At 57.8% G+C, this 26,621-nt stretch overlaps 4 protein-coding genes across 10 annotated transcripts; all 4 read left to right on the top strand.

The window, feature by feature from the left end:
- Positions 1-35: 35 nt before the first annotated feature.
- On the top strand, positions 36-9,343 carry RASSF1 (Ras association domain family member 1). 2 transcript variants are annotated; one of them, XM_058559484.1, is made up of 6 exons: positions 36-426; positions 2,576-2,682; positions 6,859-6,963; positions 7,174-7,471; positions 7,596-7,711; positions 8,385-9,343. In XM_058559484.1, the coding sequence occupies exons 1-6, from the start codon at positions 177-179 to the stop codon at positions 8,529-8,531; spliced, it is 1,023 nt and encodes a 340-aa protein (XP_058415467.1). In that variant the 5' UTR covers positions 36-176; the 3' UTR covers positions 8,532-9,343. The 2 variants fall into 2 exon arrangements, with proteins under 2 accessions (XP_058415467.1, XP_058415476.1); XM_058559493.1 differs by lacking the exons at positions 36-426; positions 2,576-2,682 and adding an exon at positions 2,691-3,415.
- Positions 9,344-9,950: 607 nt separating this feature from the next.
- On the top strand, positions 9,951-13,074 carry TUSC2 (tumor suppressor 2, mitochondrial calcium regulator). Of its 2 annotated transcripts, none has more exons than XM_058559596.1 (3): positions 9,951-10,332; positions 11,446-11,596; positions 11,762-13,074. In XM_058559596.1, exons 1-3 carry the CDS (start codon positions 10,187-10,189, stop codon positions 11,825-11,827), a joined length of 363 nt encoding a protein of 120 aa, XP_058415579.1. In that variant the 5' UTR covers positions 9,951-10,186; the 3' UTR covers positions 11,828-13,074. The 2 variants fall into 2 exon arrangements, with proteins under 2 accessions (XP_058415579.1, XP_058415589.1); XM_058559606.1 differs by having other exon boundaries at positions 9,961-10,332; positions 11,476-11,596.
- Positions 13,075-15,235: 2,161 nt separating this feature from the next.
- On the top strand, positions 15,236-20,140 carry HYAL2 (hyaluronidase 2). 2 transcript variants are annotated; one of them, XM_058559279.1, is made up of 4 exons: positions 15,236-15,306; positions 17,427-18,409; positions 18,911-19,000; positions 19,411-20,140. In XM_058559279.1, the coding sequence occupies exons 2-4, from the start codon at positions 17,477-17,479 to the stop codon at positions 19,816-19,818; spliced, it is 1,431 nt and encodes a 476-aa protein (XP_058415262.1). In that variant the 5' UTR covers positions 15,236-15,306; positions 17,427-17,476; the 3' UTR covers positions 19,819-20,140. The 2 variants fall into 2 exon arrangements, with proteins under 2 accessions (XP_058415262.1, XP_058415255.1); XM_058559272.1 differs by lacking the exon at positions 15,236-15,306 and adding an exon at positions 16,479-16,566.
- A 3,484-nt stretch (positions 20,141-23,624) lies between these two features.
- Positions 23,625-26,608, top strand: HYAL1 (hyaluronidase 1). Of its 4 annotated transcripts, none has more exons than XM_058559311.1 (4): positions 23,628-23,931; positions 24,392-25,315; positions 25,702-25,791; positions 25,976-26,608. In XM_058559311.1, exons 2-4 carry the CDS (start codon positions 24,416-24,418, stop codon positions 26,291-26,293), a joined length of 1,308 nt encoding a protein of 435 aa, XP_058415294.1. In that variant the 5' UTR covers positions 23,628-23,931; positions 24,392-24,415; the 3' UTR covers positions 26,294-26,608. The 4 variants fall into 4 exon arrangements, with proteins under 4 accessions (XP_058415288.1, XP_058415294.1, XP_058415280.1 ...); XM_058559297.1 differs by having other exon boundaries at positions 23,629-23,917; XM_058559289.1 differs by having other exon boundaries at positions 23,629-25,315.
- The last annotated feature ends 13 nt before the right edge of the window (positions 26,609-26,621 follow it).

Genomic DNA, 26,621 nt, shown 5'->3' with positions numbered 1-26,621 from the left:
CCTGCGGGCGGACACAGTCCCGGCGCCCAGGTTTCCATTGCGCCGCTCTCCTCGGCGCTCTCCCGCCGCTGTGCCTGGATCGCTGACGCGGCGCCGCCTCGAGACCGTCCCACGGCCTCGCCCGCTCCGCGCTCGCTCGCGCCCAGAGCCGGCCGGAGTCCGGGCCCGACTGGGCCATGTCCGCTGAACCTGAGCTCATTGAGCTGCGGGAACTGGCACCCGAGAAGCGCGCCGGCCCGGGCCGCACCCGGCTGGAGCGCGCCAACGCGCTGCGCATCGCACCGGGCACAACGCGCAACCAAGCAAGGCAGCTGGTCCCGAGCCGCGGCCACCGCTTCCAGACCGCGGAGCCCGCCACGCACACGTGGTGCGACCTCTGCGGCGACTTCATCTGGGGCGTCGTGCGCAAGGGCCTGCAGTGCGCACGTGAGTAGCGGCCCCCGCGCGCTGGTGAAAGCGAAACGAGCGGCCAAGGGGCAGCACTGTCGCTGCGGGTCAAGTTGCGACGGAGGGGGCAGAAGCAGGGACGGGCCCCGCGAACCAGGTCCGTTATCTTTACCCCATCGCGGAAGTCTTTGGGCAGATGGTTTTATATCCTTGCCGTGCTCCATCTGCGTCTGGGGCACAGCTGGACAGAGGTGGTTGCCTGTGAATAACAAGGTGCAGATTTCAAGGTTCTTACCTTTAAAGTGCCTTTGCCCTTCTTGAGAAAGGCCTACCAGTCTCTGAGTCCATATTCCCAGGCCTGCTCCTTCCTGAAGATTCACTTACCTGTGTCCCCTCCAGAATCCTTGGGGTGAAGGGAATTTACCCACCTATGGGAGGGGTCCTGGAAAAAGAATCTTGGGTGGGCCCTCACAAGCAGGAATTTTGTTGTCTTCATTTAGCAAATACTTACTGCAGGCCCAGTCAACCAGGTGCTAAAACATGAAACACAGCCACACACCAGCAGTCCTTCTGCCCTCCCAGGAATCACCAGCAAGCAGAGGTTGCTCTCCCACTGGCTACACACCAGCTAGAATCACTTGGGATGCTTTTACAGCCCTCCAAACCCCTGTGCCTGGACCCTACCTTAGACCTGTTGAATCAAATCACTGAGTATATGAGTGTATCAGCGATTTTTAAACACAGATCATTCTAATGTGCAGCCTGGGTTGAGAATCATGTTCTGGCCCATGTAGGAGCTTTAGGGAAGGTATCCCAGGCCTGTGTGGGTATGGAGACTCTCTCGTCCAGCAGGGAGTCTGTCCTGAATTCTGGGAGGAGCACAGGAGTTGTGACAGAATACAAAGCATGAACAAGGACTGGGACATTGCAGTGTTCCCAAAGAGAAATAAAGTGGCCATGGAGATGAAAAACAGGACAATTTGGGTGTGTGTCAGGCAAAGACAAGGGAGGACTCAAGGATGAGCTGGGGTTTTTTGCCTTTTGTGTGTGTGTGTGTGAGGAGATCAGCCCTGTGCTAAGCTAACATCTGCCAATCCTCCTCTGTTTTTGCTGAGGAAGACTGGCCCTGGGCTAACATCCATGCCCATCTTCCTCCACTTTATATGGGACGCCGCCACAGCATGGCTTGCCAAGCAGTGCGTCAGTGTGTGCCGGGATCCGAACTGGCGAACACCAGGCCGCTACAGCGGAGCGCACGCACTTAACCACTTGCGCCACCGGGCCAGCCCAAGGGGTTTTTTGCCTTAAACAACTGGAATAATAGCAATTTTTGCTGAGATAAACTCTGGTAAGGGTAGGGTGAGGTGGAAGAAAAATGAGTTAAATTGTGACCATGTTGGGTTGAAATGTCTATTAGACATCCAAGTGAAGATACTGACACACAGATTTGACCTGAGGGGGGAGGTCAGTGATGGAAGCCTTGGATCCGGGGTAGGTGAGTGTACACAGCACAGGGCAGTGATCAGGACTGAGCCTCGGACACTCCACCATTAGATCTGGAAGTTGAGACAGAACCAAAGGAGCTGAGCAGGAGCTGCAGGGAGGTGGGAGGAAAAACTGGGAACCAAGGGGAGCAAGCATCAAACGATGCCCAGGACGTGAAGATGCAAAAGGGACGTGATTCGGCAGTGCAGTAGGTTGCTGAGGATCCGGAGCAGGGCAGTTGCCTGGAGGGAAGGGCAAGCCTGACTGGAACGGGTAGAGGAGAGAGTGAAGGCAAGGAATTAGAGTGTATGCAGACCAGTGTTGATAACTTTTGGCGTGAGGGGAGTAAGACAGATGACAACTAGAGGGGGACATGGGTTAAAGATGTTTGGTTTTTTCCCTTCAAGTACATGGGCGGAGAGGGGGGGGCTGACAATGCGGAAGGGGGAAGTTCTGCCCTAGGCGCTAGTGTTGAGCAGGCCTGGATCCCTAACCGCCTGAAGCCTTCCCGCCAGGTTCCAGACGCCAGGGAACCAACACTAGAATCTGTGTAGCAGTGGGCGGTAACGGGGCCTGAGATAAGGCCGGTCATGCAGAGCTTGGCGGGCAACGGCCTTCCCCCTGGGGCTTCTCTTCCGTCCCCGGGACACTTCTCCGAGCTGGAGCTGGGACTCCTCCACCTCACGGCCAGGCCTCTCTGCAGATTGCAAGTTCACCTGCCACTACCGCTGCCGCGCGCTCGTCCGCCTAGACTGCTGCGGGCCCCGGGACCTGGGCTGGGAACCGGCGCTGGAGCGGGACACAAACGTGGTGAGCGCGGGGCCGGGGGCGTATGGGCGAGGCAGGGACGCGTAGACGAGCAGGCCACACTGCAGGTGTTTCTAGGACCGCCCGGCATTACACGCAATGAGCGTTCTAATAGCGGATTTCCCTGCGGCAGAGAGTGGCTAACTCTGCGCGCGGGTTCGAAGGGGTGCCTGGGGTGCTGACTCCGCTCGAACTGCCCGGAATCTCCCAGGCGCCGCGCCCACGCAATTTCCGCACCTCTCCGCTTCCGGTCTTGTGGCCACGCTGGTGCACATGCGCATAAGCTCTGACTTGTCCCCTACGGGAGGTGGGTTAGCTGCAGCGAGGCGGAGCTGAGCTGAACGGCCTGGGCGATGAGATCATTCCTGCAGGCGAGGCGTGTGTGGCCCCGCCCTTCGGCTTTCCTCCCCCAATGAGACGAGAGCTAGATCTTGGCTGTCTACGTTTCAGTGTTAACGGTTGCCGCGCGTACAGCGGTCTGGGCGCCCGCGCACGCTGACACGCGCGCGCAAGCGCACAGGCGCCTGGGGCGGTGGTTAGAGGCTACCGGCACACAGGACTTGGGGAGCGGGCGGGCGCGGCGATGGGCGAGGCGGACGCGGGGACGCCTTCTTTCGAGATGACCTGGAGCAGCACGACAAGCAGTGGCTACTGCAGCCAGGAGGACTCGGACTCGGAGCTCGAGCAGTACTTCACAGCGCGTACCTCGCTGGCGCGGAGGCCGCGCCGGGACCAGGTGGGAGCCCGGGGGTGCGGGCGGCGGGCCCGGGGCGGTCGCTGGGACCCCGCCCCTCCCCGGTAAGTTGCTGGGTCGAGAGTTTGTGGGCAGTCCCGCCCTCCCGTCAGCGCCCGGGGCCAGCACGCGGAACCGTGTGTCGGGCTCTCAGCGCCTCGGTACCAGGTGCCGAGGCCTCTTTGCTGTCTGTTACAGACCAGTTGAACCAGAGGAAGAAGCTGCGTGGCTTGGGGTAGACCAGGGATGGGCATTATCCACCTATGACTAAAGCCTACTGTGCAGCCTGGACTAGCACCTCAATTTCCGCGTTCGGGCCGCTCCCACCCCCTCTCTGGAGGACAAGGAGGAGGAAGTGGAGGGGGAGGAGTCCTCGCCGGGAATTGAGAAGTGTGTTTAGGAGAAAGGCGAAGGAAGGTCCGGGCCCCTCTATCTACACTCCTGGATGGAGCCAGCTGAGTCCCCACCTCTTGCCGGTCCTAGCCTGTCACCAGCTGCTGGAATGTGGAGGATTCTGATCCCTCCTCTGAAGTGGACCTGGAGTGCTCGCTTTGACAGTACATATACTAAAATTGGAGTGGACCTGGAGAAAGGGGATTTGGGAATGGATGGGAAGGAAGACTTGTTTTGGATTGTAAGCATCCAGGAGCACTTGATTAACAAGAGGTGGGGAAGGCTAGATTGAAAAATGCCCTGAGAGGGGTCAAGAGAGATAGAGGTTACTAATCTAGGACTATAAGGTGTGGTGCTGGAGTAGCTGTGCCTCTTGGAGTTTTCTAAATGTCTCCATTATCAAAGGCCTCTGTGCTGTGTGCCATGAATGTGACCACCAGGCTCAGATAATTGTTCTGGAGCTGGTACACCTCAGGGGAGCACCCCGGCCAGGGCATCAGGAAAGAGAGATGGGGACCATGAAGCTCAGTATACCTGGCAGCAATGGGGCAGAATTCCTTACGTGAGCCAAGAAAAGGGAGTTGTGGATGATTCTTTAGATGAAAATTTTATACCTTAAAAGTTCAACCCATAGCTTGAGTGCAAGGTTTGCGTGTGGGTCCCTGGGACTGTCTCTGTGTCACTCAGACCCGAGCCATTTTCCATTTTGGAAAGGTGAGAAAACAACAAGACACTAACCAATTGAAAAGGACTAGGGAGTCCCAAGTTATGTGTAAAATAAAACCATCAGTCACTATGGACAGTGGCAGAATGGAGGGTGGGTCGCTTTGGTGGAGGAGAAGGGAAATTCCATGGTCCTCTGTGCATCCCTCTGGGATGGCTGTTGGACACCTCCTCCAGCAGGTAGCTTTGGAAATGAAAAAAAAACTCTACTTCCTCTAGAATCCTGGTAGGACAGTGCAGTGCTGCCAGTCCAAGTCTCTCGTTTTATGAATAAAGATACTGAGGGAGGTTCACCTGGAGAAGGGAAGGGGCTGGAACCGAGGTCACTGCATCCCAGTCCAGGGCTCCTGGATAACCCAGACAGGGAAGAGGAAGGAGCAAGTTTTCTCATTCCCAGGCTGGAGCTCAGACCTATCACAAGGAAGAGGAATAAGTTAGTGTCATCCCTATACCCACCCTGTTCTAGAAACAGAATTCTCTTCCTTCCTGCCCTGGCACTAGAGTCTGCTCAGCTTTCCTCCTGCCCCTAGCATCCCTCCCATCCTGACACTCCTCTCCATTGAGGTACTCCATCCTGTACCAAGCCCTCTCCTTGGGCCTGAGCAAACACATTCACCCTTTATTCCCAGCCTCCAGCCCTCATTTTATCCCCTAGATCCCCCATTTTCCAGGGCCCATACCATTTGTTCTTACCAGCCTTGCAGGATTTCCCACTGTCCCCAACAAGGTTTCTGCTAGAGTTTTCACTTCTCAATGCTCTCCTCCATCCAGGAAACCTTTCCAAACTTGGGGAAGCAAAGAGGCTTCAGTTCCCACCCCTCTCCCAATACCTTTTTCCTGTGAGGCCCCAGCCTCAGTCCTCAGCACCATGTACTTGCTGGCTGCTGAACAGCAGCAGATTCTAAGTGAAGAGCTAAAAGGTTGTGAACTCCACCTTACCCCCTTATCTGCCCTCCCTATTCATCCCCATCAGATGATTTAAGCTTATGGGCCTCCAAGGCAGCAATCAGGGAGAAGCTCAGGTTGTTCTGAGCTCATAGCTAGGCACAAGGTTATTCTGCAGGAGACCTGGTGGGAACTCCCCTGGGACAAAGCATTGGTCCGTGATGATCTCAGTTGTGTCTGTGACACTCCCATTCCAACTAGGGCCTATCTGACGTCAACAGGATGTAAGGCTGATGCAATGGGACCAAGGGAATTTGGCAGAAGAAAGTTAATTCGGAGCCCTGGCTACCCTGGTCCATACTCCACCCTTCTGACAAGAATCCAGTCCCTGGAGGAGTGGGGGAGGGGCTAAGTGGTGGAGCTAAAATCTTTGGGCTAAACCTCCAGACAGCTGGGGGAGGTACAGAAGCCTACCTGCTTGGACCTTGTGGGATGGCTCTACCAGGAGGCTGCCTGTGCAACTCTGGCAGATTTGAGCCTGGCCTGACACTGCCTTTTGTGTAGCTTATGTCAAGATCAAATGGCGGGCTGGCCCCGTGGCTTGGTGGTTAAGTGCGCGCGCTCCGATGCTGGTGGCCCGGGTTCGGATCCCGGGCGCGCACCGAGGCACCACTTCTCCGTCCATCCTGAGGCCGAGTCCCACATACAGCAACTAGAAGGATGTGCAGCTATGACATACAACTATCTACTGGGGCTTTGGGGGGAAAAAATAAATAAAATCTTTAAAAAAAAAAAAAAAGATCAAATGGCATGTCACAGTGGTTTCCTCGCTATGTCTGAGACTTGCAGGGCTGGCCCCAAGTCCCCCACCAAGGGGTGTTAACGTTGTAGAGATTGCCCTTCCCCTCTTGCCCACTGGTGGCTGGGCTCCTGGTGTGCACCGGGTCTCACACCTCTCACCCTGTGGTGGGTTGTGGCCCTTTGCTAAGGCAGAGTGGCAAAGTAGGCTGGCTTCTCCGGGATGCACCCAGACCCCACTCAACTAGGGTGCTGGGATCAGGCTGTGCAGTTGAGAGGTGGTTTTACTGTAAACAAGAGTCCCTCCTCAGAGTTCCCCATCTTTTCCTGGCCCCTGACCTCATGCCTTCAGTTGCCTTGATTTTAAGGTATCCTTAGGGCCTCACCTGGTGTTGAGGAGGCCCCAGGCAGGTGGCAGAAAGAAGCCAGATGATTCTGCTTTGCTGTCTCTACCCATAGTATGCAGAACCAGGAGCAGTGATGGGTTCTTCTCATCAGGCCTCAAGCTTTGTTGTCAGTTTCCAAAGGCTGCCCCACAGGCCATTTTTCAGAGTGGCCCACCCAGGGCTCATCTCCCTGCCTGTGACATGGATTACAGCGGGATGGGTTCCTTAAGGGCCCTATGTCCATGCTGGCCCATCTTTCAGGATGAGCCTGTGGAGTGGGAGACACCTGATCTTTCTCAGGCTGAGATTGAGCAGAAGATCAAGGAGTACAATGGCCAGATTAACAGCAACCTCTTCATGAGCCTGGTGAGTTGACAGCCCGAGAAGGGGATGTGGGGAGAGGCAGGAACCCAGCTGTGTGCCTGATGCCCAAAGGGTCACAGCTGAGGTATTCTTGGGTGGGCCCAAGCAGTGATTTATTCACACTCAGCCTCACCCTAAGTGGACTGGCAGTGAGTGCCTGAATCTGTTCCATCTCACCTGGAACCTAGTCATGGTTCGGTTTCTCCTCTTCAGAACAAGGATGGCTCCTACACAGGCTTCATCAAGGTTCAACTGAAGCTGGTGCGCCCTGTCTCAGTGCCCTCCAGCAAGAAGCCACCCTCCTTGCAGGATGCCCGGCGGGGCCCGGGGCGGGGCACAGCTGTGAGGCGCCGCACCTCCTTCTACATGCCCAAGGATGCTGTCAAGCACCTGCATGTGCTGTCACGCACACGGGCACGCGAGGTCATTGAGGCCCTGCTGCGCAAGTTCTTGGTGGTGGATGACCCCCGCAAGTTTGCGCTTTTTGAGCGGGCTGAGCGCCATGGCCAAGGTGGGCTTACCACCCCACCCCACCGGTGTGTGAGGGTATATACGCATGCACCTGTGCATGTAGGGGATGAGGGGGCTGGGCCTGACTTTAATCAAACACTCTCTCCCCCCTGCCTGGCCCTCAGTGTACCTCCGGAAGTTGTCTGATGATGAGCAGCCCCTGCGGCTGCGGCTCCTTGCAGGGCCCAGTGAGAAGGCCCTAAGCTTTGTCCTGAAGGAGAATGACTCTGGGGAAGTAAATGTGAGTACACAGCCATCCTTAGTTTCTTGGTGGTTACTGGGCCAGGTTAGTGGGTTACAGCTACAGGAAGGCTTGGAGGAGGAATGGGGCTGGAGGACAAGCCCTGCATAGCCTCTCCAGGACTATGTGAGCCTTGCAGCTAAAGCGAAGGCTTCAAGGCCACTCATTCCAAGGTCTAGGACTTGTCCCAAGAAGCCAGGAAGAACTGTTTTGGTGCTCTGCTCTTTTCCATTGTGGAAAGTCCTCAGTAGATGCAGGAGTCCATCTGATGGCATGGTGATCCCAGGCCAGATCAAAGCCATAACGGATGGGCCCAGGACATAATGGAGGCCCCCTCTTCAAGCATTAGGACTTTTTACCGAGAAATTTTCCAGCTCCAAGGTATTGGGTCTGTAGAGTGGGACTAGACTCAGAGTGTGGGCATGACCTGTCCATAGGTAACTCGAGGACATCTGGTTTGGTTGCCTGTCCAGAAAGTGACTGCCCTACTTTGTGGGGCCCATCTTCTATATGGACTATTGTCAGGAGTCCTAGCATAGACCATTCAGGCAAGAGCCTGACATTAGAAAGTCCCATCCTAGCTGTGTGACCATGATGTGCTGATCTTCTCTGGGGAGGGCCTGCTGGCTTGGCCATGATTGCTGCGGCCTATGTCCTCCTTCCCTCCCTCCAGTGGGATGCCTTCAGCATGCCTGAACTACACAACTTCCTGCGCATCCTGCAGCGGGAGGAAGAGGAACACCTTCGCCAGATCCTGCAGAAGTACTCCTATTGCCGCCAGAAGATCCAGGAGGCCCTGCATGCCTGCCCCCTGGGGTGACCTCTTATACCCTTGAGTGGAAGGAGGAGAGTAGGCAGCGCCGAGGGCATGCCGTGTGAGTGTGATAGGGCCCGTGTGGCCTGAGGAATGAGTGTGCATGGAGGCCCTCTCTTGCTGGGGGAACGAGCCAGAGAAGAGCGAAGGAGCTGGCCCCCTGTGTCCACAAGTGGGTGTAGCAGAGTATGGCTCTGGACCCTTCTGCCCTTCATGTACTGGGTCGTGGTGGGCCAGGGTTGCCCTGGGAAGCTGCTCCAGGCTTGCAGCAGGGGTAGAGCAGATAGAAGTCTCCTTAATTAGTGTCTCAGATATGAGAATCTTGGAGATTCTACAAACAGAATAGGGTCATGTTTGTAGGGATGAGGGCCCTCATCTAAGGGGAAAAGTTGTATGTTTTGAGTCTTGGATGGGGTCTCAGGACAGCTCTATTAGAGCCAAGGGTGGGTATTCAGGATAAGGCAGGCATCGAGAAAAGTCTAGGTTTCCCTCTACAGTGCCCTCTGACTCTTCACACACCTGGGATCAGGGAGTGCTGGCTCACAGTGCAGCAACAGTGCCTCAGTGCCTCCTCCAAGGAGGATGTCCCTGGGCCAAGGTTTGTGTGAGTGTGAGCACTGTCCCAGGTCTGTGCCTTGTGTGCCAATCAAAGACAGGGTCTTTCCTTCCGGTATTTTTGATGATGTGTGCGAATGTATGTTAATATTTTGTGGCCTCAGCTGAATGCCTCCTGTGGGGAAAGGGGTGGGGGTGACAGTCATCATCAGGGCCTGGGGCCTGAGAGAATTGGCTGAATAAAGATTTAAGAATTCTCCCTACTTTTGGACTCTTTATTATGGGCCCTCAACCGCAGTTGCCCCTCATGCCAGTGGCTGCCATGGGTGATGGATAGGCTCACAGAGCACCTTTTCGAAGTCACCATGGGACCAATTTGTGAAGGATGTGGGGTATGGATATGTACTCAGTCATCACTCAGCCCCCTGGGGCTCAGGTCGTGTGGGGGCAAGAATATCAGCTGAGGCTAGAGCTTAGGGAAACCACACGTCCCCCAACACACACACCCGAGCCGTGGGAGGCGCTTCACCAAATATTTATTGGGCTCCTACTGAAGACCAGACACTGCTCATGGCACCGAAGGTACAGTTGTTAATTCTCTCTTCATGAAACATGCATGGTGGGTTTGGAAAGAACACTGAATTTGAAATAAATCAGTGTGGGAATAGAATGAAGCCAGACAAGCACCCCGCGGCCTGGTCTGAGGTAGGGACATAGTGGTTGGGCACACCGCTGCACACGACCTCTTCTTTGCCCTACACGAAGAAAAAGCCAGGACGCCACAGCCGCGCCTTTCCTCGGTGTCAGATGCCCCAGCTGGCTAGAGTGTGGCCTGCTGGGATCTGACGTCTCACGGGGCATGCTGGGATATCTAGCGTCCGAGGGCGGCTATTGGTCCCGTGCCCGCGGACTGACGAGAGAAGCAGCCAATCAGAGGGAAGGTCATGCGGAAGCGGAAATGAGGTTTCCGTGGAGACAGCGGAGCCTGCGGAAGGCGGCGGCCGTGGTGGCACCTGCGAGCCGAGGCCTGGGAAGGGCATGGCGGCGCCGACGGTCCTGTGAGAGCGAAGCGGCCGCGGGGCCCGCCATGCGCCGGCGGCCCTGACATGGGCGCCAGCGGCTCCAAAGCTCGGGGCCTGTGGCCCTTCGCCTCGGCGGCGGGGGGCGGCGGTCCGGAGGCTGCGGTCGCTGAGCAAGCTTTGGTGCGGCCGCGAGGCCGAGTCGTGCCCCCCTTCGTATTCACGCGCCGCGGGTAAGGACGCGGGTTCCGCGCTGGGGAGGACAGGCAGGTAGCCGGGCGCCCCGCGTCGTGGGGAGTTCCCGCTGCGGTAGCCCTACACCCAAGCCAGGACGACTCCCATATTTCGGGCCCTCATAGGAGCAAGGGGTGGGGAAAGCCGGGCAGTCGGTTCTTGGCTGTCTGGCTGGCTGCTCTGAAGGTCTCCCTAGGGGAAGAACGTGCCTGAGACTTGTGTCTGGGCAAGCTTTCCGCAGAGTAAAGCTAAGATAGGGCCTCCCTGAGACTTCAGGACCTCCTCCATTCATCCCTTCCAGCCCAGCCTGCAAGTTGAAGGCTCCTAGCCTCCCCCTCCCCCAATTCTTATAGGGGAGTATGACCCTGTTTTGCCTGTTTGTGTTCTCTACCGTGGGGGGTGGGGACGTCTGAGGGTAGTGGCCTGGAAAGCAGGACTGGGCCCTAGTGTTGGGATGGGGCCTGAAGAAAAGACCCTCACCCAGATATGTTCTCCAGATCTGGAGCACTGATCTCCTCCCTCTCCCCCAGGGGCCCAGGCAGGAGCACTAGATTTGCCTGGTCCTGGTGGGCCTCTAGGGACGCACTGAGGTGTTGCTGGAGATTTGGCTGTAGATACTCTGGGGACCTAACAGTGACAATTTAGCTGCGCCAGTCACCTGGGAGTGGGTGGGGAGAAGGCAGCCTTTCTCTCTTTAGGCTCTCTCCTAGCTCAGGCATCTGTTATCTCAGGCTTTGGCCCTGGGTCAGCAGTGTCTTCTGGAGTGAGACCAACATGCCAGGCCACCACCCTGCCCACTCTAGAAGTCCTGGGTGAAAGCAAGGGCCTGATGTTGGAATGGCTACTCTTGCTGAACAAACCAGTGATGAGAACTGGCCTTAGCTGCCTGGACAGTGTGCTCTGGTATGATCTCTCTTCTCGGGGTCTGACAGAGTAGCACTGGCCACCACCCCACTCCCCACTTCCTTCTAGTAGACCCCAGACCCTAACCAAGGGACTCTCCGGTTATATTTTCTTCCCTTTCTCCCATCAAGGTTGGTCCTTGACATTTGGGGGTGGGCACACTTCCCTGTGGTCTGTGGCATTTGTCATGACCAGGTGTGGGGCTCTAGCCCAGCCTGTTCCCCTCTCCCTCTGCACAGCTCCATGTTCTATGACGAGGATGGGGATCTGGCTCACGAGTTCTATGAGGAGACAATCGTCACCAAGAACGGGCAGAAGCGGGCCAAGCTGAGGCGGGTGCATAAGAACTTGATTCCTCAGGTGAGGGGCTGGGCAGTGGTCATAGAGCCTATGTTGAGTGTGTAGAGGTAGACCCAGATAGGGTCTGCTGTCATGGTGGGGGCTCTTGGGGGAGGAGCTGGGAGAAACAGGAAGGCTTCCTGGATTAGGGGCCCTGAGCTGGCCCTCACTGTCCTCTGTTTCCAGGGCATCGTGAAGCTGGATCCCCCCCGCATCCACGTGGATTTCCCTGTGATCCTCTATGAGGTGTGAGCCTGGAGAGTGGCGGCATAAGCACCTCCTGGCCCAGCAAGAAACCTCCAGGCTCAAGGTTTGGCTTCCAGTGAGGAACCTAGGCTGGGGCCACAACCCTGAATAAACTCCATTGGCCTGGAATCTTCAGCTGTGAGCGGGGCAGTCCTGCAGTGTTGATTGGGTGTTGGTTTGTATCTGGACAAGAGGTGGCTGGTGGTTGGCAAGGGATAATGGTGGAGTTACCAGCCCACCTTCCCCAGCAGTCTCTACAAGGAGCATGGCAGGGCATATACTGGTCAGGAATGCCTGGTTCCTGTCCCCTTGCCTGGCCTGCTTTCTTCCAAGCTTGCCTAGGGCCCAGCCCTGGTAGGGGCTACAGCACTTTACAAGCAAGGTCTGCCTTCTTCCAGCCCTTGGGCTGTGGGAGCTGTACAGAAGTGGGAACTTCCTTTCCCTCACTTCCCTTACCCCTTCATTGGAGCATTTCAGCCGTTTGCTACCTCGATTCCTCCTGTGTTGGACAGAGGCTGGGGACAGCACAAGCCTGATTCTTCCTGCCCATCTGTTCCCACCCCCAGATAGATGGACAGTTTGCTGGCTGTTAATAAGAGTAGGACTGGTGTGGAAGGCTTTTCCCTTCACCCAGGGCTGGGCTGATACCTTCCCACTGCAACTAGTTGTTGCCCTCCACCCCCACTGCCGGTTGAGAGGGCATAAGATGGGAATGAGGAAGGGCTATGGATGCCTATGCCTAGGGGGAGTTGCCTCAACCCACCTACTCTGTCTAATCCCCTTTGCCTTTGCACCAGCCTCCCCACACACACACACACCCCATTGGGAGGAGACCATCCACTACCCTATGGTGAGGAAGAGCACCCTAGGGCTGGTGCCAGTAGCTCTGAGGAGCCCACCATCCCTTCCCCTACAGTATACCCATCCCTTCAGGATCAGTCAAGGGAAAGTACTGGCGACCCTGGGTAGGGACAGAAAGGAGAATAACCATCAAAGGAATACTTAAAATGTGAAAGTTTGTAAATAGTCTAGTTTATGATGTTGTTGGTGCAGAGTCTGATTTCTACATAGAAATGACTATGACTTTTTTTTTTTAATTCCTTACTGTGCAAGCTCTGTGCTTCAAGAGTGTGGGAAATGGCTTGGGGAGGGTGGCCCCCAATCTAGGAAGGCTGTTGTTGTGTTTTTTGTTGTTTCAATAAAATTATTTGTAGACCCTACATACAAGAGTGGCATGCTCTGAAGCTGTGACACCCAGTGTTTAGACCACCATCTAGGCTCAATAGGTAGCCCTGGGCCCAGGACTCTGGTTGCCCCATCTCCAGCAAGGCCCAGGGTAAGCTTGAGCCCAGCTTGTGGCCATCCCAGCCATGACCAGCAGGTGGCAGTGTCTTCACACAGACCTCAGGATAGAGGGCCACTCAACTGGTCTGTTGAGTTCAATAGTTGGAGATCCCTGGAATTGGAAGGCTTTGGGATACTTCACTATGGATTGGCCCCACCTGTCTGACCTGAGGTGAGAATGTGACCTCAGATAGGTCTCGAACAGCTGTCCTGCCCCCAGCAGTGCCAGCTGACCCCACATGAGGTCACAGCCTGAGCCCCATGGACCTCTGAGGCCCAGCCTTAGGTGGACAGTAGCCAAATGGATGCCACCATGTTCTTGGCCTACTGCCAGGCTCTGTAGCCCAAACCCACTTGCCTCCCAGGGCTACCTGTGGACACCACCAGAAGAGTGGGCTTGGGGCTTCTGTTCCAGCAGGCAAAGCTCAGCCACCCAATACTTCGCCTGTTCCCTGCTGCCCTTGTCTTCTCACCTGCAGCCCGTGTCCTGTGGACTTTCAGCCTACAGTTCTCAAGACTCGCTATGAGTCGGGTTCTCTGCTAGATGTAGCCCTTGGCCATCAGACCAACTCCCAGTTAGGGAGGAGGGAGTTCAAGGACCCAGACTTCTGGGTCTGGTGAGTTGGCCTGCCAGTCTTTTGGAGGCTTAAACTTGTCAAGTCCAGAGCAGGATCATCCTGTGCAGCCTGGATTTGCAGTTCTTTGGGTACCTTTCCATTTGCCTGATAAGATGCCAGACATAAGGCTCTGTCATCCTCCACTGTCCTCCCTACTAACTGCCCCAGGGCCAGGTGGTGTCCCATCTCCCATCACCACTGTCCCAGTGTGGGGGAACTCCCTGTGCTGGGCCTGCCCCAGCTGACCCCAAAGCTGGAAACAATGGGGGTCAGGGCAGTGCTTCCCCACTCCCTCCCACTGGGCTGTGCTCACTTCCTTCCTGCTGGCTGCCTGAGGAAGTGTCCCTGCCCTGGGACAGTCTGGCCTGGCCTTTGTTTCCCCAGGGTCCCCTACCCTTGGACCTTCCAAGGCCTGTGTCTCTTGTAGAGCCAGCAAGGTGATACAGGGACACAGCCCTCCCATGCCATGTCCTGGACTCCTTGGTCATCAGGGGCAGGTTCCAGGGTATGTACCCACCTCCCCCAGTCCCCCAATTTAACAAAGCCTTCTGTTAGGAGAGAGGCCCTGGGCATCAGGGAGATGGCCCAGTAGGGTCAGGGGGGTAGGCTCAGGGTGATTTGAGGGTGTGCAGATTTGTCTGCACCTCTGGAGGGGTCAGCTAGGGCCCTGCAGCAGCCCTCCCTGGGGCCAGCTGCATTATGGGCACCCCCTTCCCACAGGAATATGCCCCTTTCCTCACTCATGTTGTAAGGAGCTCCCTACTCTGCAGTGTCTCAGAGAAATCCACCCAGGAATGTCCTTCAGTAGAATAGCACCCTGCAGAACCGTCTAGCCCCTGCCCCACCCCCCCACCCTGCACAGTCACACACATCAACACATTGTCCACTCTGTCACACTTAGGACGTTTCCGCTCTCAGTGGAAAAAAATTGACTCAGCTCCTGGCTGAGAGTTTCCCCAACCCCCGTCTAGGACTAGTTCCCTTCTTCACCACCTGCTTTGGGGGACTATCAGCTGAGCATCCCCCAAGTATTTTGACTCCTTGAAGCACCACCACGAGGAGCCCTCTACTCACATGCTACTGGATTTAAGGATGTGCTTCAATCCCGAGGGAAGGTTGGGGAGAAGAGCTTTCAGTACTAAGGAAGCTGCCGGCATGGAGGAGGCTGGCACCTGAACTGGGTCCCACAGCCTTCCTGTCACCTGGTGCAGTTCCCAGGGCCAGGGTCTACTCAGGGGAAGGGTAGAGAGGGCAGCCAGCCAGCAGGGCAAGCCGGAGGGAAATAGGGTCAAAGCGGTCCCCTCCCCCGCGCCTGTTCCTGGCCCTTTCCTTTCGGAGGGGCAGCAGGAAGTGAGGAGAAAGGGCTGGGGTGGGAGGCGGGAGCGGGTGGGAGGGGATGGGGTTTATCAAGTCGCCGGCGGGCTGCCCCTCGGGCAGCAGCTGGCGCGAGTAGCTTGGCTGGAGAGGCTCACCCCGGGAAGGAGGGAGGCCGCCGATCTACTGGGCCGACGGACTCCCACACAGGTGAGCCCAGCGCAGACGACTGATCTGCACTCCCATAGATGCGCTCACAGCAGCGCTCCCTCCCTCCCCTCCCAGGCGTTCGGGCGAGGAATGGGCTGGCGGGGCAGACCTGGGCCCTTTGGGGAGCTGAACCCCGCACAGGGGAGCAGATCTAGGAAGAGGCGAGGAGGTCTTGCCCCTGTCCAGCTCCAAGCCTGCGGGAGGGGCTTGCCGGGCGAAAGGGCTCAGGATACCAGGTGGAGGCACGGGGGAGCCGTCTTTTTCCGCGGTCCGGCCAGGTGGCAGCCTCCCCAGAGTTGAAAGGAAGCCCTGGGGGCTGCCACAGGCCCCCCAGAGACTAAGCAGGAGGGGACCCGGGAGCCCAGGGATTGGCCTGTCCCTGATCCAGGTATGGGGCAATGGGGCGCCCTACCCCCAGGCCACGCTGGGCTTACCGGCCCCCTGCACCGCCAGCCACGCTGCGACCCACAGCTCATGTTGCCAGGACAACCACTGCCTCGGCCCATACCCCGGAGGGCTGAGAGGCGGGTGCTTGGCCCCCTCCCCCAATCTGGCTGGGGACGGGGATTCCCTGCAGACCAGGGAATGGGGGGAGGGGAGCCCAGATCCGTGGGCGGCTGGACATTACTGTCCTGGGAGGCCGGAGATCGGTTCTGGTCACCGTCCCCCTTTCCACACAAAGGGGCCCCAGGACTAGGGGCTACACTCGCATGCAGAGCCAGATCCGCTGCTGCCCCCAGCCAAGGCCTTGGGGTCCCACAGCACCTCCTGATGGCCGGACAGGGGAACGCTACCTCCTTTATTCCCTCCCTGACTCCCGTCCCTATGCTGTCCCTTTAAGCGGCTGGCCGCGCCGCGGAGCCGGGAGGACTGTACCACTGGCCGCGGGCTGCGGGGGGGGAATCTCGGGCTGACTGGCGCTTGCGGCTGAGACTCCACATGAAAGCCCCCTTCGGAGGGGCCTCACGGTCTCTGATGGGTGGCCACGTTCCTCGGCGGAGGATCTGGGGACCTTGGAGCCCGAAACGTAGCACTGGCGGGGCGAAAGTCGGGCACACCTTCCCGCCACGGCCGCAAGTCCTGCCCCGAGCCCCCCTCTGCGCTGGATTCTTAAAGGGCCCGCGGGCCGGGGGGCGGAGCCAGTACAGGCGCCGAGCCGGGGCAGTGCCTGGGCAAAAGGCTGGAGCCGGCCGGGCCGGGCTGGGCTGGGCCGGGGATGGCGGTGGCCATGGCGCAGGTCCCGGGGGCGCCCCGCGCGAGGTGAGGGCGGGCAGTGCAAGCTTGGCGGCTCTCTCCCGGTGGGCTGAGTTCTGAACCCCCGGGGATGAGCCCAGGGAGGTGGCCCGGAGGCCCCACCCCCCACCCGGCCGGGCTCAGGCCCCACGTGCGGGGCGGGGGCGGGGTCCCGCACAAAGGCCGGGCGGAGTGAGCTCTAGCCCCGACCCGCCTGGCCGGCGGGCGGGCGCGCGCATTCCCGGGGGCTGTGGAGGGACGGGTCGGTCTGCGGGGGCCACCGTGGGAGGTCCGCTGCCCCTTTGTCCCCGCGGGGCCTCCATCAAGCTTCGGAGAGTGTCTGCACTCGAGACAAATTCCTGACAGCGTTACTCTTCTGCCGGGCGAGTGCTACACAGATACCAACTACGACGCTGTGTTCCAGCTTCCTAGCCGATGCATGAGCTGTGCCTTGCGTTACTTATCCAAATGCTATCCTTTCTCTGGACCAAGAGTTGTTCACGGGGTAGAGAGGGGGCCTCTGGTTGGCGGCTCTCTGAAACCATGTGCTGGGTGGTATGCAGGCATGTGTTTGTCTCTGGGCATCAAGTCCACAGCTCAATTCGTCTGATTCTCAGAGGGGTCACAGACCTAACAGACGTCCTTGCCCAGCCATAGGCCATCTGCTCCAGGAAGGAGCCTATGCTCCTGGCAGTGAGTTCCCAGGGTGTCTTGCCTGCCCCTCAGTGGCCTGTGGTCTCTCAGACCTGTTACACCCATGTAACAGGATCTGAACAGCCCTGGGCATGGTGCCTCACACAGCATGGGCTTTGGGAATGTAGGTGGGTTTGGGGTAGGCCCCTCCAGGATTCTCTAGACTGACTGGCTCGCTCTCACCCTTCCCCCAGTTCCTGAGCTGGTGCCAGGCAGGTGACACCGTCTTCCTGCAGCCCCCAGCATGTGGGCAGGCGCGGACCCTGCCGTCACACTGGCCCTGGTATTGGCGGTGGCATGGGCCACAGAGCTCAAGCCCACAGCACCACCCATCTTCACGGGCCGGCCTTTTGTGGTAGCATGGGACGTGCCCACACAAGACTGCGGCCCACGCCTCAAGGTGCCCCTGGACCCAAAGAAGGACCTGACTGTCTTCGATGTGCAGGCCTCACCTAATGAGGGTTTCGTGAACCAGAATATCACCATCTTCTACCGTGACCGGCTGGGCCTGTATCCACACTTTGACTTGGCAGGGAGGTCTGTGCATGGTGGCGTACCACAGAACGGCAGCCTCTGGGCACACCTAAAGATGCTGCGGGACCATGTGGAGCACTACATTCGTACGCAGGAGCCTGCAGGGCTGGCAGTCATCGACTGGGAGGACTGGCGGCCTGTGTGGGTGCGCAACTGGCAAGACAAGGACGTGTACCGCCGGTCATCACGCCAGTTGGTGGCCAGTCGCCACCCTGACTGGCCATCAGACCGCGTAGTCAAGCAGGCACAATATGAGTTTGAGTTTGCTGCACGGCAGTTCATGCTGGAGACGCTGCGCTTTGTCAAGGCAGTTCGGCCTCAGCACCTCTGGGGCTTCTACCTCTTCCCCGACTGTTACAACCACGATTATGTGCAGAACTGGGAGACCTATACAGGCCGCTGCCCTGACGTTGAGGTCTCCCGAAATGACCAGCTGGCCTGGCTGTGGGCCGAGAGCACGGCCCTCTTCCCCTCCGTCTACCTGGATGAGACACTTGCTTCCTCTGCCCATGGCCGCAACTTTGTCAGCTTCCGTGTTCAGGAGGCCCTTCGAGTGGCTCACACCCACCACTCCAGCCATGCACTCCCAGTGTACGTCTTCACACGGCCCACGTATAGCCGCAAGCTCACAGGGCTTAGCGAGGTATGTGCCTCCTAGGGCCCTGCCTTCTTCCTCAGGAAGCCACTGCAGGTTTGGGTTACCAGGGAGCCTCTTGCCCTGTAGTTCACTGGCTACTCTTCATCCCCTCACCTCATTCTCTCTGGAATATTGTGAAAGGGAGACATCGCTATCTCCATTTTGCAGATAAGAAAATTGAGGCCCAGAGATGATGAGAAATTTTCCCAAAGCTTCCCAGCAAATCCAGGGCAGAGCAGGGACTTGGGCATTCTGACTTTGGAGTCCACCCTGATAGATGCAGCCTAGGGTCAAGTGGGCCCTTCGCTTGGGAAACAGAGCCCCAAAGTGGGGGTGAAAGTGGTTTAAACACTTAATGAAAGTGAAACAGCCTTCAACTGGGGGTGAGAAGAGAGGATTGGGCTGGAGGGTCAGCAAGTCAGAACAAGCTGGGGCCTGCCCACCCTGTCTGTTCTTCCTCACCCTGTGCTCTCAGTCTTCCCCAGTGACCCTCCCCTTCCCACACAGATGGATCTCATCTCCACCATTGGCGAGAGTGCAGCCCTGGGCGCAGCCGGTGTCATCCTCTGGGGGGATGCAGGGTACACCACCAGCACAGTAAGTAAGACCCTCCCAGCCTACTGGAGCTGAGTCTGCAAGGACAGGCAGAGAGTTTAGGTTTCTGGCTGCTAGCCTCAAGGTGGGCAAACCTAGTTTGGCCTCCTTATCTGTCTCCCACCCAAGGCATCCCTGATACCAACAGGGGCCCCCCCCTGCTGCCAGGAAAGGGGAGATGCTGTCCTAAACAGCTGTTGAGTTCCATCCTTCCCCGCCTGCCCCACTGGGCTCCAGTCTCTCCCCCCATTCCCTTCTCAGCAGTAGGCGCAGTGAGGGCTCAGGCACGTGTGTGCATGTACACACGTGTGCACTGTTAGAAGAAGGTACGGTCACCACGGTGTGGACACTGAGTTTCTGTCTGGGCCTGTGGGCTGAGACAACTGACCCTGATCCCTGGCCTCTGCCCCCAGGAGACCTGCCAGTACCTCAAGGATTACCTGACGCGGCTGCTGGTCCCCTATGTGGTCAACGTGTCCTGGGCCGCCCAGTATTGCAGCTGGGCCCAATGCCATGGCCATGGGCGCTGTGTGCGCCGCGACCCCAGCGCCAGTACCTTCCTGCACCTCAGTGCCAGCAGCTTCCGCCTAGTGCCTAGCTACACACCTGGTGAGCCTCAGCTGCGACCAGAGGGGGAGCTCAGCTGGGCCGACCGCAGCTACCTGCAGACGCACTTTCGCTGCCAGTGCTACTTAGGCTGGAGCGGTGAGCAATGCCAGTGGGACCATAGGCGGGCAGCTGGGGGTGCCAGTGGGGCCTGGGCTGGGTCCCACCTCGCTAACCTGCTGGCTCTGGCAGCTCTGGCCCTTACCTGGAATTAGTAAGGGTCTCTCACCCAGCTGCCAGGCAAGCTGGCCTCTGCCACAAGGTTCTCTGCCAGGTACGTAGGAGCCTGCAAGGGGTGGATGAACTAGAGTCCAGAGAGGGCAGAGCCCCTGGGATGCCCAGCAGGGCATCCATTCCAGGTCTCATCCCCCTGTTCTAAGGGGGAGGGGCAGTCCGCTGGGAAGTCCCTTCTCTCCCTGCCAAAGAAGAAGAGGGGCACAGCCAGGCTGGGGAGGACCTGATCCTACTCCCCTGCCCCTGGATGATTTATTATTATTATTTTGGGGTCTCTTTTGTAAATTAAATATAAAACAACTACTTCTGTGCTTGGACTGTCTGCACCTGGGCCAGGGCATGTGAGAGAGATTCTAGGGTCTTCTGTGAGGTGTAAGCTCAGCTCTGTCTCTGTGAGACTCTGTGCTGGAGACTTCTTATCTGTAAAATGCATTTACTGGGACCTGGGGGCCCAGGAGTGCCCACTCTGCAGCTGTTCTGCTGGGGCAAGAGCCACTGCGAGTGGAGGGACTCACATTCCACCCTAACACCAAGGACCTTGCTTTCTCCATATTGATTAGGAAGCAGTTGGGCCCAACCTTGTGTGAGGGACGGGGCTCGTTGTGCTTCTCCTACTTGCCCCTGTCTCCCCAGCTGGGCCAGTGCCAGTCACCTCGCCTTGCCCACCCAGAGAGAACAGGGGAAGTAGATGTTTGATCTTCCCTGGCTGGGCAAGTAGCCAGACCACCCCTCCCTGCTGTTCTCACAGGCAAGGGCGTCTCCACCACTCCCCACTCCCAAGGGCGGTGGACTCCAGCCACACATCCTCTCCCCAGCTGGGTCACAGTCCTCCACTGGATATAGAGGGGGTGGGGGACAAACATGGGATTGGGATCTGAATCTTGAGATCCAGTCTCTGTCCAACTGCAGAGACACAGAATGGGGCAAGGGGGAGGCATCCTCAAAGGTCATGACCCGTCCTGACCATGAGAGAACATGGCTCGTCCCCCACTGTCCCAGGGGAGAGCAATCAGACAAGCTCGGACCTGCTTCACTGTCCCTGCTTCTGAAGGGAGTTACCCTGGGTGGGTCTCTGTCCTTCCCCTCAGCCACCAAACCCACACTTGGGGTCCTCCTGTCCATGTCAATGATGACTCAGCCCCTGCCCTTAGGAAACATGGGCTCTGGGGAGACAGACTCAAGAAAGAGCCAAGCGGTGAGGAGGGCAGCCCAGCTGCAAGAACTCAGGGAAGGAAGTGCTTTCTACATTGAGTTTTGAAAGGTGAGGGAGAAGCTTGACGCTATGAGCAAAGTATGGGCAAAGACTGGAGGAAGTCAGAATGCAGCTGGGGACGTGGAATTCGAGGCTGGGTGTGGCTGGAGGAGGGACAGCCCTCAAGTGGCATCAGGCCTGACTTTGCCTGGTGGCAGAGACTGTCTCACCTGTTCACTACACACACTGAGCAGCCACATGTGCCAGCGCTGGGCTGGGTGCTGGGGATGTGTTCATGAAGCACACCAACAAAGACCCCTGTCCTTGTGGGGCTGATAGTGTATAGGGAGATGCACACTGGATTCAAAGATCGAGTCAGATGCTGGACAGTGGAGAGTGCTCCCCAGAGCAGCATGTGGGCGAGGGGGTGGTGTGGTTAGGGGAGCAGATCCTAGAGAAGCAAGCCCCACCAAATCAATGTCAACTCAGGTGACAAAGTGCTCCCTCATCCCTCTGGCTGATGATGGCAGACAATGGAGAGAAGGGCTGGGTGGTAGCACTGGGAGGGCAATGTCAGTTCACATGGTAGAGGAGGAGGCTGGGGTGGAAGGGTTCCCGGGTGCTCGTGGCCATGCTGGGGAGGGGCCTGCTGGAGAGAAGATTCCAGTGTTGGTCAGTAAGGCCACGAGATGATGGAGCCAACAGAGGGAGGGCAAGGAAGGAGGAGCTGTGACCTGTCTCCCCCACACCTGTGACTTTCTCAACCCAGCTATGACCCCCACACACACCTGTGACCTCCCCACACAGATGTGACCCAGGTACACCCGTGAGCTCCCCACCCACATCTGTAACCTCCCAACACACAGGTGATCCAGGCACACCTGTGACCTCATCCACACAACTGTGACCTTTCCCACCTAGCTATGACCCCTACATACCTGTAACTCCCTATGTGGAAAGCTGTGATCCCCACATGTGTGACTTTACACAGCTATTACCTTCCCCAAACATCTGTGACCTCCCGTACACAGCTGTGACCTGTACCCACCCAGCTGTGACGCCTCCATACAAACCTGTGACCACCTCACATCACTTGCCTGGGAAGACCTAGAAGACAGCCTTGGGGAAAGTGCAACTCAGGGACAGCCAGAGCTGTCCGGGGTGGGGTGGGAGGGTAATGGAGAGTAAGGTGGCTCAGAGGGTCCTGAGGTATGCACAACCGGAGAAAGCAGGCAGGGCTGGACCATGGAGCTGGACTGACCCCAGACACACATACCACTTGGACCAATCTGACTAGACCAGCCTAGCAGGAGCAGGCCTGTGGGCAGGGCCCTGGAGTCGGGGAGGGCTTTAGGCACCCCAGCTTCTTCCTGCTGTTCCACCATTAGAGTTTCTCCCTTGGACTGAGGTCAGCTAGAGAATGCTGGCCTCTTGGTTGGCTGGATTGTGCCAATTGCAGATCTAGGTTTCTGGGGGCACCAGGAGGCAGCATGGAGCCTCAGGGAGAGGGTGTCAGGTGCTGCCTTACTGTTCTCCTGTTCCCTCAGCCCTTGGGAGTTGTGCCAGGCTCTCTGAGCCTAATAGTCATCATCTGGGACCCTGGTTCCTGAACAGGATCAGCGGCCACAACCTCTGTGGCTAGGTCCTGTGCTCGGGTCCTGGCTGATGTACCCACAGCCCCCAGCAGCCTGGGCTCTCCTCTCCTTCAGCCCTGCCAGCTCCTCCATCCTAGCCAGCCTGGGGGACCAAGCCCAGAGGCTAGCCATCTGTGTCACTGCTCCAGTGACCGCTGTGCTAGGGGGGGTCACTGGCTCAGGCTCATACTGGGCCGTAAATCCCGGCAGCACTTCCACCCGGGCCAGGGATGGATTTTCTTCACCCCACCCTAGCAGGCAAGCCTGGGCCTGGGCACTTAGCAGGTCTCAATAACCAGCTTCTGAATCAGCAAACAAGTGAAACTACAAAGGAATGAGCAAGCATGTGGTCACTGGACACCCGCGCTTCTCCCCCTGGTTACACAAACGTGGGTTCTCATGGTCAAAAGACAACGGGGTCTCACACACACCCAGTCCCAGGCACTGGGTCCCACACTCGCACATACACACTACTGGAGTTTGTGCACAGGCCCAGATAGTCACTAACTGGGGCTTCACAAAGATACAGTCACTGACTCAGCACGTATACAAAGGGTGACGACACAGCCTGACTTCACGAACACTGTGCCTTTCAGACACAGGTCCCTAAAGCTGGGTTGACTTATCCACTAGGCACAGGGCCTGGGCCCACAGTACTTCTAGGGGCCCACAAACATGTTTTAATTTTAATTGTTTTTAATCAGAAGAAAATATATATTAGTACTAAATACATAATAATGAATTCTGTCTGGATTATATTTATATTTATACCAACATATTTGTAACATATTTTAAAATATTTTTTTGAAGAAGGGGCCCACAAAGGCAAAAATACCCAGAGCCCACAAATGTCACAACACAGCCAATCGGGGAGACAGTCCCAAGACAGCAGACTCAAGTAGCACAGACAGGCCTGCCCAGCTGGGTCTGCTGGTGCTGACCGGGTGGGAGGGGCCACTTCCAGCCCAGCCTCCACCCCCACCCCCACCCCACCAGGGAAACTTTGCTAGGGCTGCAGAGGTGGCTCTGCTGCCTGGCCCAGCCCTCCAACTCAGGGCCTGCCCCTCAGCCCGCCCCCAGACTGGGTGGGGTGACCCCTTACGAAAGCTCAGAGTTTCCAACAGCAGCTTCTTCCTCTAAGAGCCTCTGGTGTGGCTGGAGCCAGATTTGAGGAACAGAATCTTGCCGAGTCCTGCTTAAGGCCTTCAACCCCGGGGTCAGGAAGTTTGGAAGATGAGGCCCTTCAGCCCTGAGGTCAGCAGGGACAGGTGGGCAGAAGGAGGGCTGGGCTGACCTGTCCTTGGTCATGGAGCACCCCTCCTACCTCCAATGGCTGGCGAGGATTCCTGGGGGAGAAGACAGGAAAGGCCCCCTCGTCAGTCAGGTCTGCCCCGGGGGCTGAGGGCCTGGCTCTTAGCCGTTCTGCTCAGAACAGATGTCATGACTTCTGTGGCCCTTGGGAGAGAGGAGTGGGCAAATTTAGGCCTGGGCAAGGCCTGCAGGAGACAGAAGGCAGAGGTCTGGTGGAAGGGGCTACTCGATGTGTCCTCCAGTGGCAGTATTCCCCTCCGTGCCTCTCCTTTGCCCTCTGACCTCCCTGAGCCCTGCAGGCTAATGTTTACCTGAAGCCAGAACAGGGGTGGATTAATGAGCAAGGAGCTTGGTTTGCCTGCCCTGAGCAGGGGTCAGAGTTCAAGGCCTGCTCTCAGCTCTGCCTCCCCTGGCCAGGTTTCCCTAGACCTACCCTGTGCCATGGCAGCCCATCTGCTTCCCATCTGCGCTCTCTTCCTGACATTGCTCGGCATGGCCCAAGGCCCCAGGGGCCCCGTGGTACCCAACCAGCCCTTCACCACCGTCTGGAATGCAAACACCCAGTGGTGCCTGGAGAGACACGGTGTGGACGTGGACGTCAGTGTCTTTGATGTGGTGGCCAACCCAGGGCAGACTTTCCGTGGCCCTAACATGACCATTTTCTACAGCTCCCAGCTGGGCACCTACCCCTACTACACGTCTACTGGGGAGCCCGTGTTTGGTGGCCTGCCCCAGAATGCCAGCCTGGATGCCCACCTGGCCCACACATTCCAGGACATCCTGGCTGCCATGCCTGCATCCAACTTCTCAGGGCTGGCAGTCATCGACTGGGAGGCATGGCGCCCGCGCTGGGCCTTCAACTGGGACGCCAAGGACATTTACCGGCAGCGCTCACGGGCACTGGTACAGAGGCAGCACCCCGACTGGTCGGCTCCTTTGGTGGAGGCAGCAGCTCGGGACCAATTCCAGGGGGCTGCACAGGCCTGGATGGTACGCACCCTCCAGCTGGGACAGGCACTACGGCCTCGTGGCCTCTGGGGCTTCTACGGCTTCCCTGACTGCTACAACTATGACTTTCTAAGCCCCAACTACACAGGCCAGTGCCCGCCGGGCATCCGTGCCCAGAACGACCAGCTGGGGTGGCTGTGGGCCCAGAGCCATGCCCTCTACCCCAGGATCTACATACCTGCAGCACTGGAGGGCACGGGGAAGTCACGGACGTTTGTGCGGCACCGTGTGGGTGAGGCATTCCGTGTGGCTGTGGGTGCTGGGAACCCCAATCTGCCAGTGCTGCCCTATGTCCAGATCTTCTATGACATGACGAACCGCTTTCTACCTCTGGTAAGTCTCCTTCTGTGGCCCTGCCCACCTTGTAGCCTACCTTGTCAGGCATTAGGTCCTAAGCAACAGAGGCCACACAGCCTTGGGGCACTTTGATCCCGTTCTTTGAGCACCTACTGTGTGCCAAGCTCTGTGCTAGGCACAGATGATTCAGCATTCATCAGAAAGATGTAGTTGCCACCTGCATGGCACTTACAGGCTAGGGTGAGGACAGGCTTGCCTCTGGCCACTGGGTCCAGGGCAGCCCCAGGTGGGGGTTACGAATTATTTGTCCCATCCAGTGGTAGTAATCTGCCCCAGCAGATTACTGCCCCAGTAATCTGCCACAGCAATCTGCTGTGGGGAGGGAGGGAGGCGCCACAGAACGATGCTGTCCCTTTCCCCAGGACGAGCTGGAGCACAGCTTGGGGGAGAGTGCAGCCCAGGGGGCAGCAGGAGTGGTACTCTGGGTGAGCTGGGAGAACACAAGAACCAAGGTGAGCTCAGGCCCAGGCTGGGGGCAGGGGCAGGGGCAGGGGTGGTGCTGCCAGGCTGACTGGGGAGACCCTGGCCCACCCTTTCTACCCCTGCAGTCCTGGCTGGCCAGCAGGTGAGTACCTCAATGCCCTAGGTGGACCCATGCATGGCCGTGGTATCCCTGACACTCCCCCTCCCACCCAGGAATCATGCCAGGCCATCAAGGAATATGTGGACAGCACGCTGGGGCCCTTCATCCTGAACGTGACCAGTGGCGCTCTTCTGTGCAGTCAAGCCCTGTGCTCAGGCCATGGCCGCTGTGCCTGGCACCCCAGTTACCCCGAGGCCCTTCTCATCCTCAACTCTGCCAGTTTCTCCATCAAGCTCACACCTGGTGGTGGGCCCCTGACCCTACAAGGTGCCCTCTCTCCTGAGGATCAGGCCCGGATGGCTGTGGAGTTCAAATGTCACTGCTACCGTGGCTGGAGGGGAGCACGGTGTGAGCAGCAGGGCATGTGGTGATTGGCTACACACCAGATGCACACACTGCGCACCTAATGCACTCTGGGCTTGGCCACAGCTTTCTCAAGTACAGGCACAGTCACACAAGTCATGGTCACAGTCAGGAGTATACTCCGCCACGGTCATAAGCATATGACTGCACAGGCACACATGCTTACAGACGGGGATAATTGCACAAAGAGTTAGAGCCTCAGGGGCCAGCCCTGTGGCCTAGTAGTTAAAGTTCAGCACACTCCACTTCCATGGCCTGGGTTCATGGGTTCAGATCCCAGGCTTGGACCTACACCACTCATCAGCCATGCTGTGGTGGCAACCCACATAAAAAATG

This window comes from Diceros bicornis, chromosome 2, assembly GCF_020826845.1.
Source record: "Diceros bicornis minor isolate mBicDic1 chromosome 2, mDicBic1.mat.cur, whole genome shotgun sequence".
Lineage (NCBI taxonomy): Eukaryota > Metazoa > Chordata > Mammalia > Perissodactyla > Rhinocerotidae > Diceros > Diceros bicornis.
This window is presented reverse-complemented; position numbering and strand designations above follow the sequence as displayed.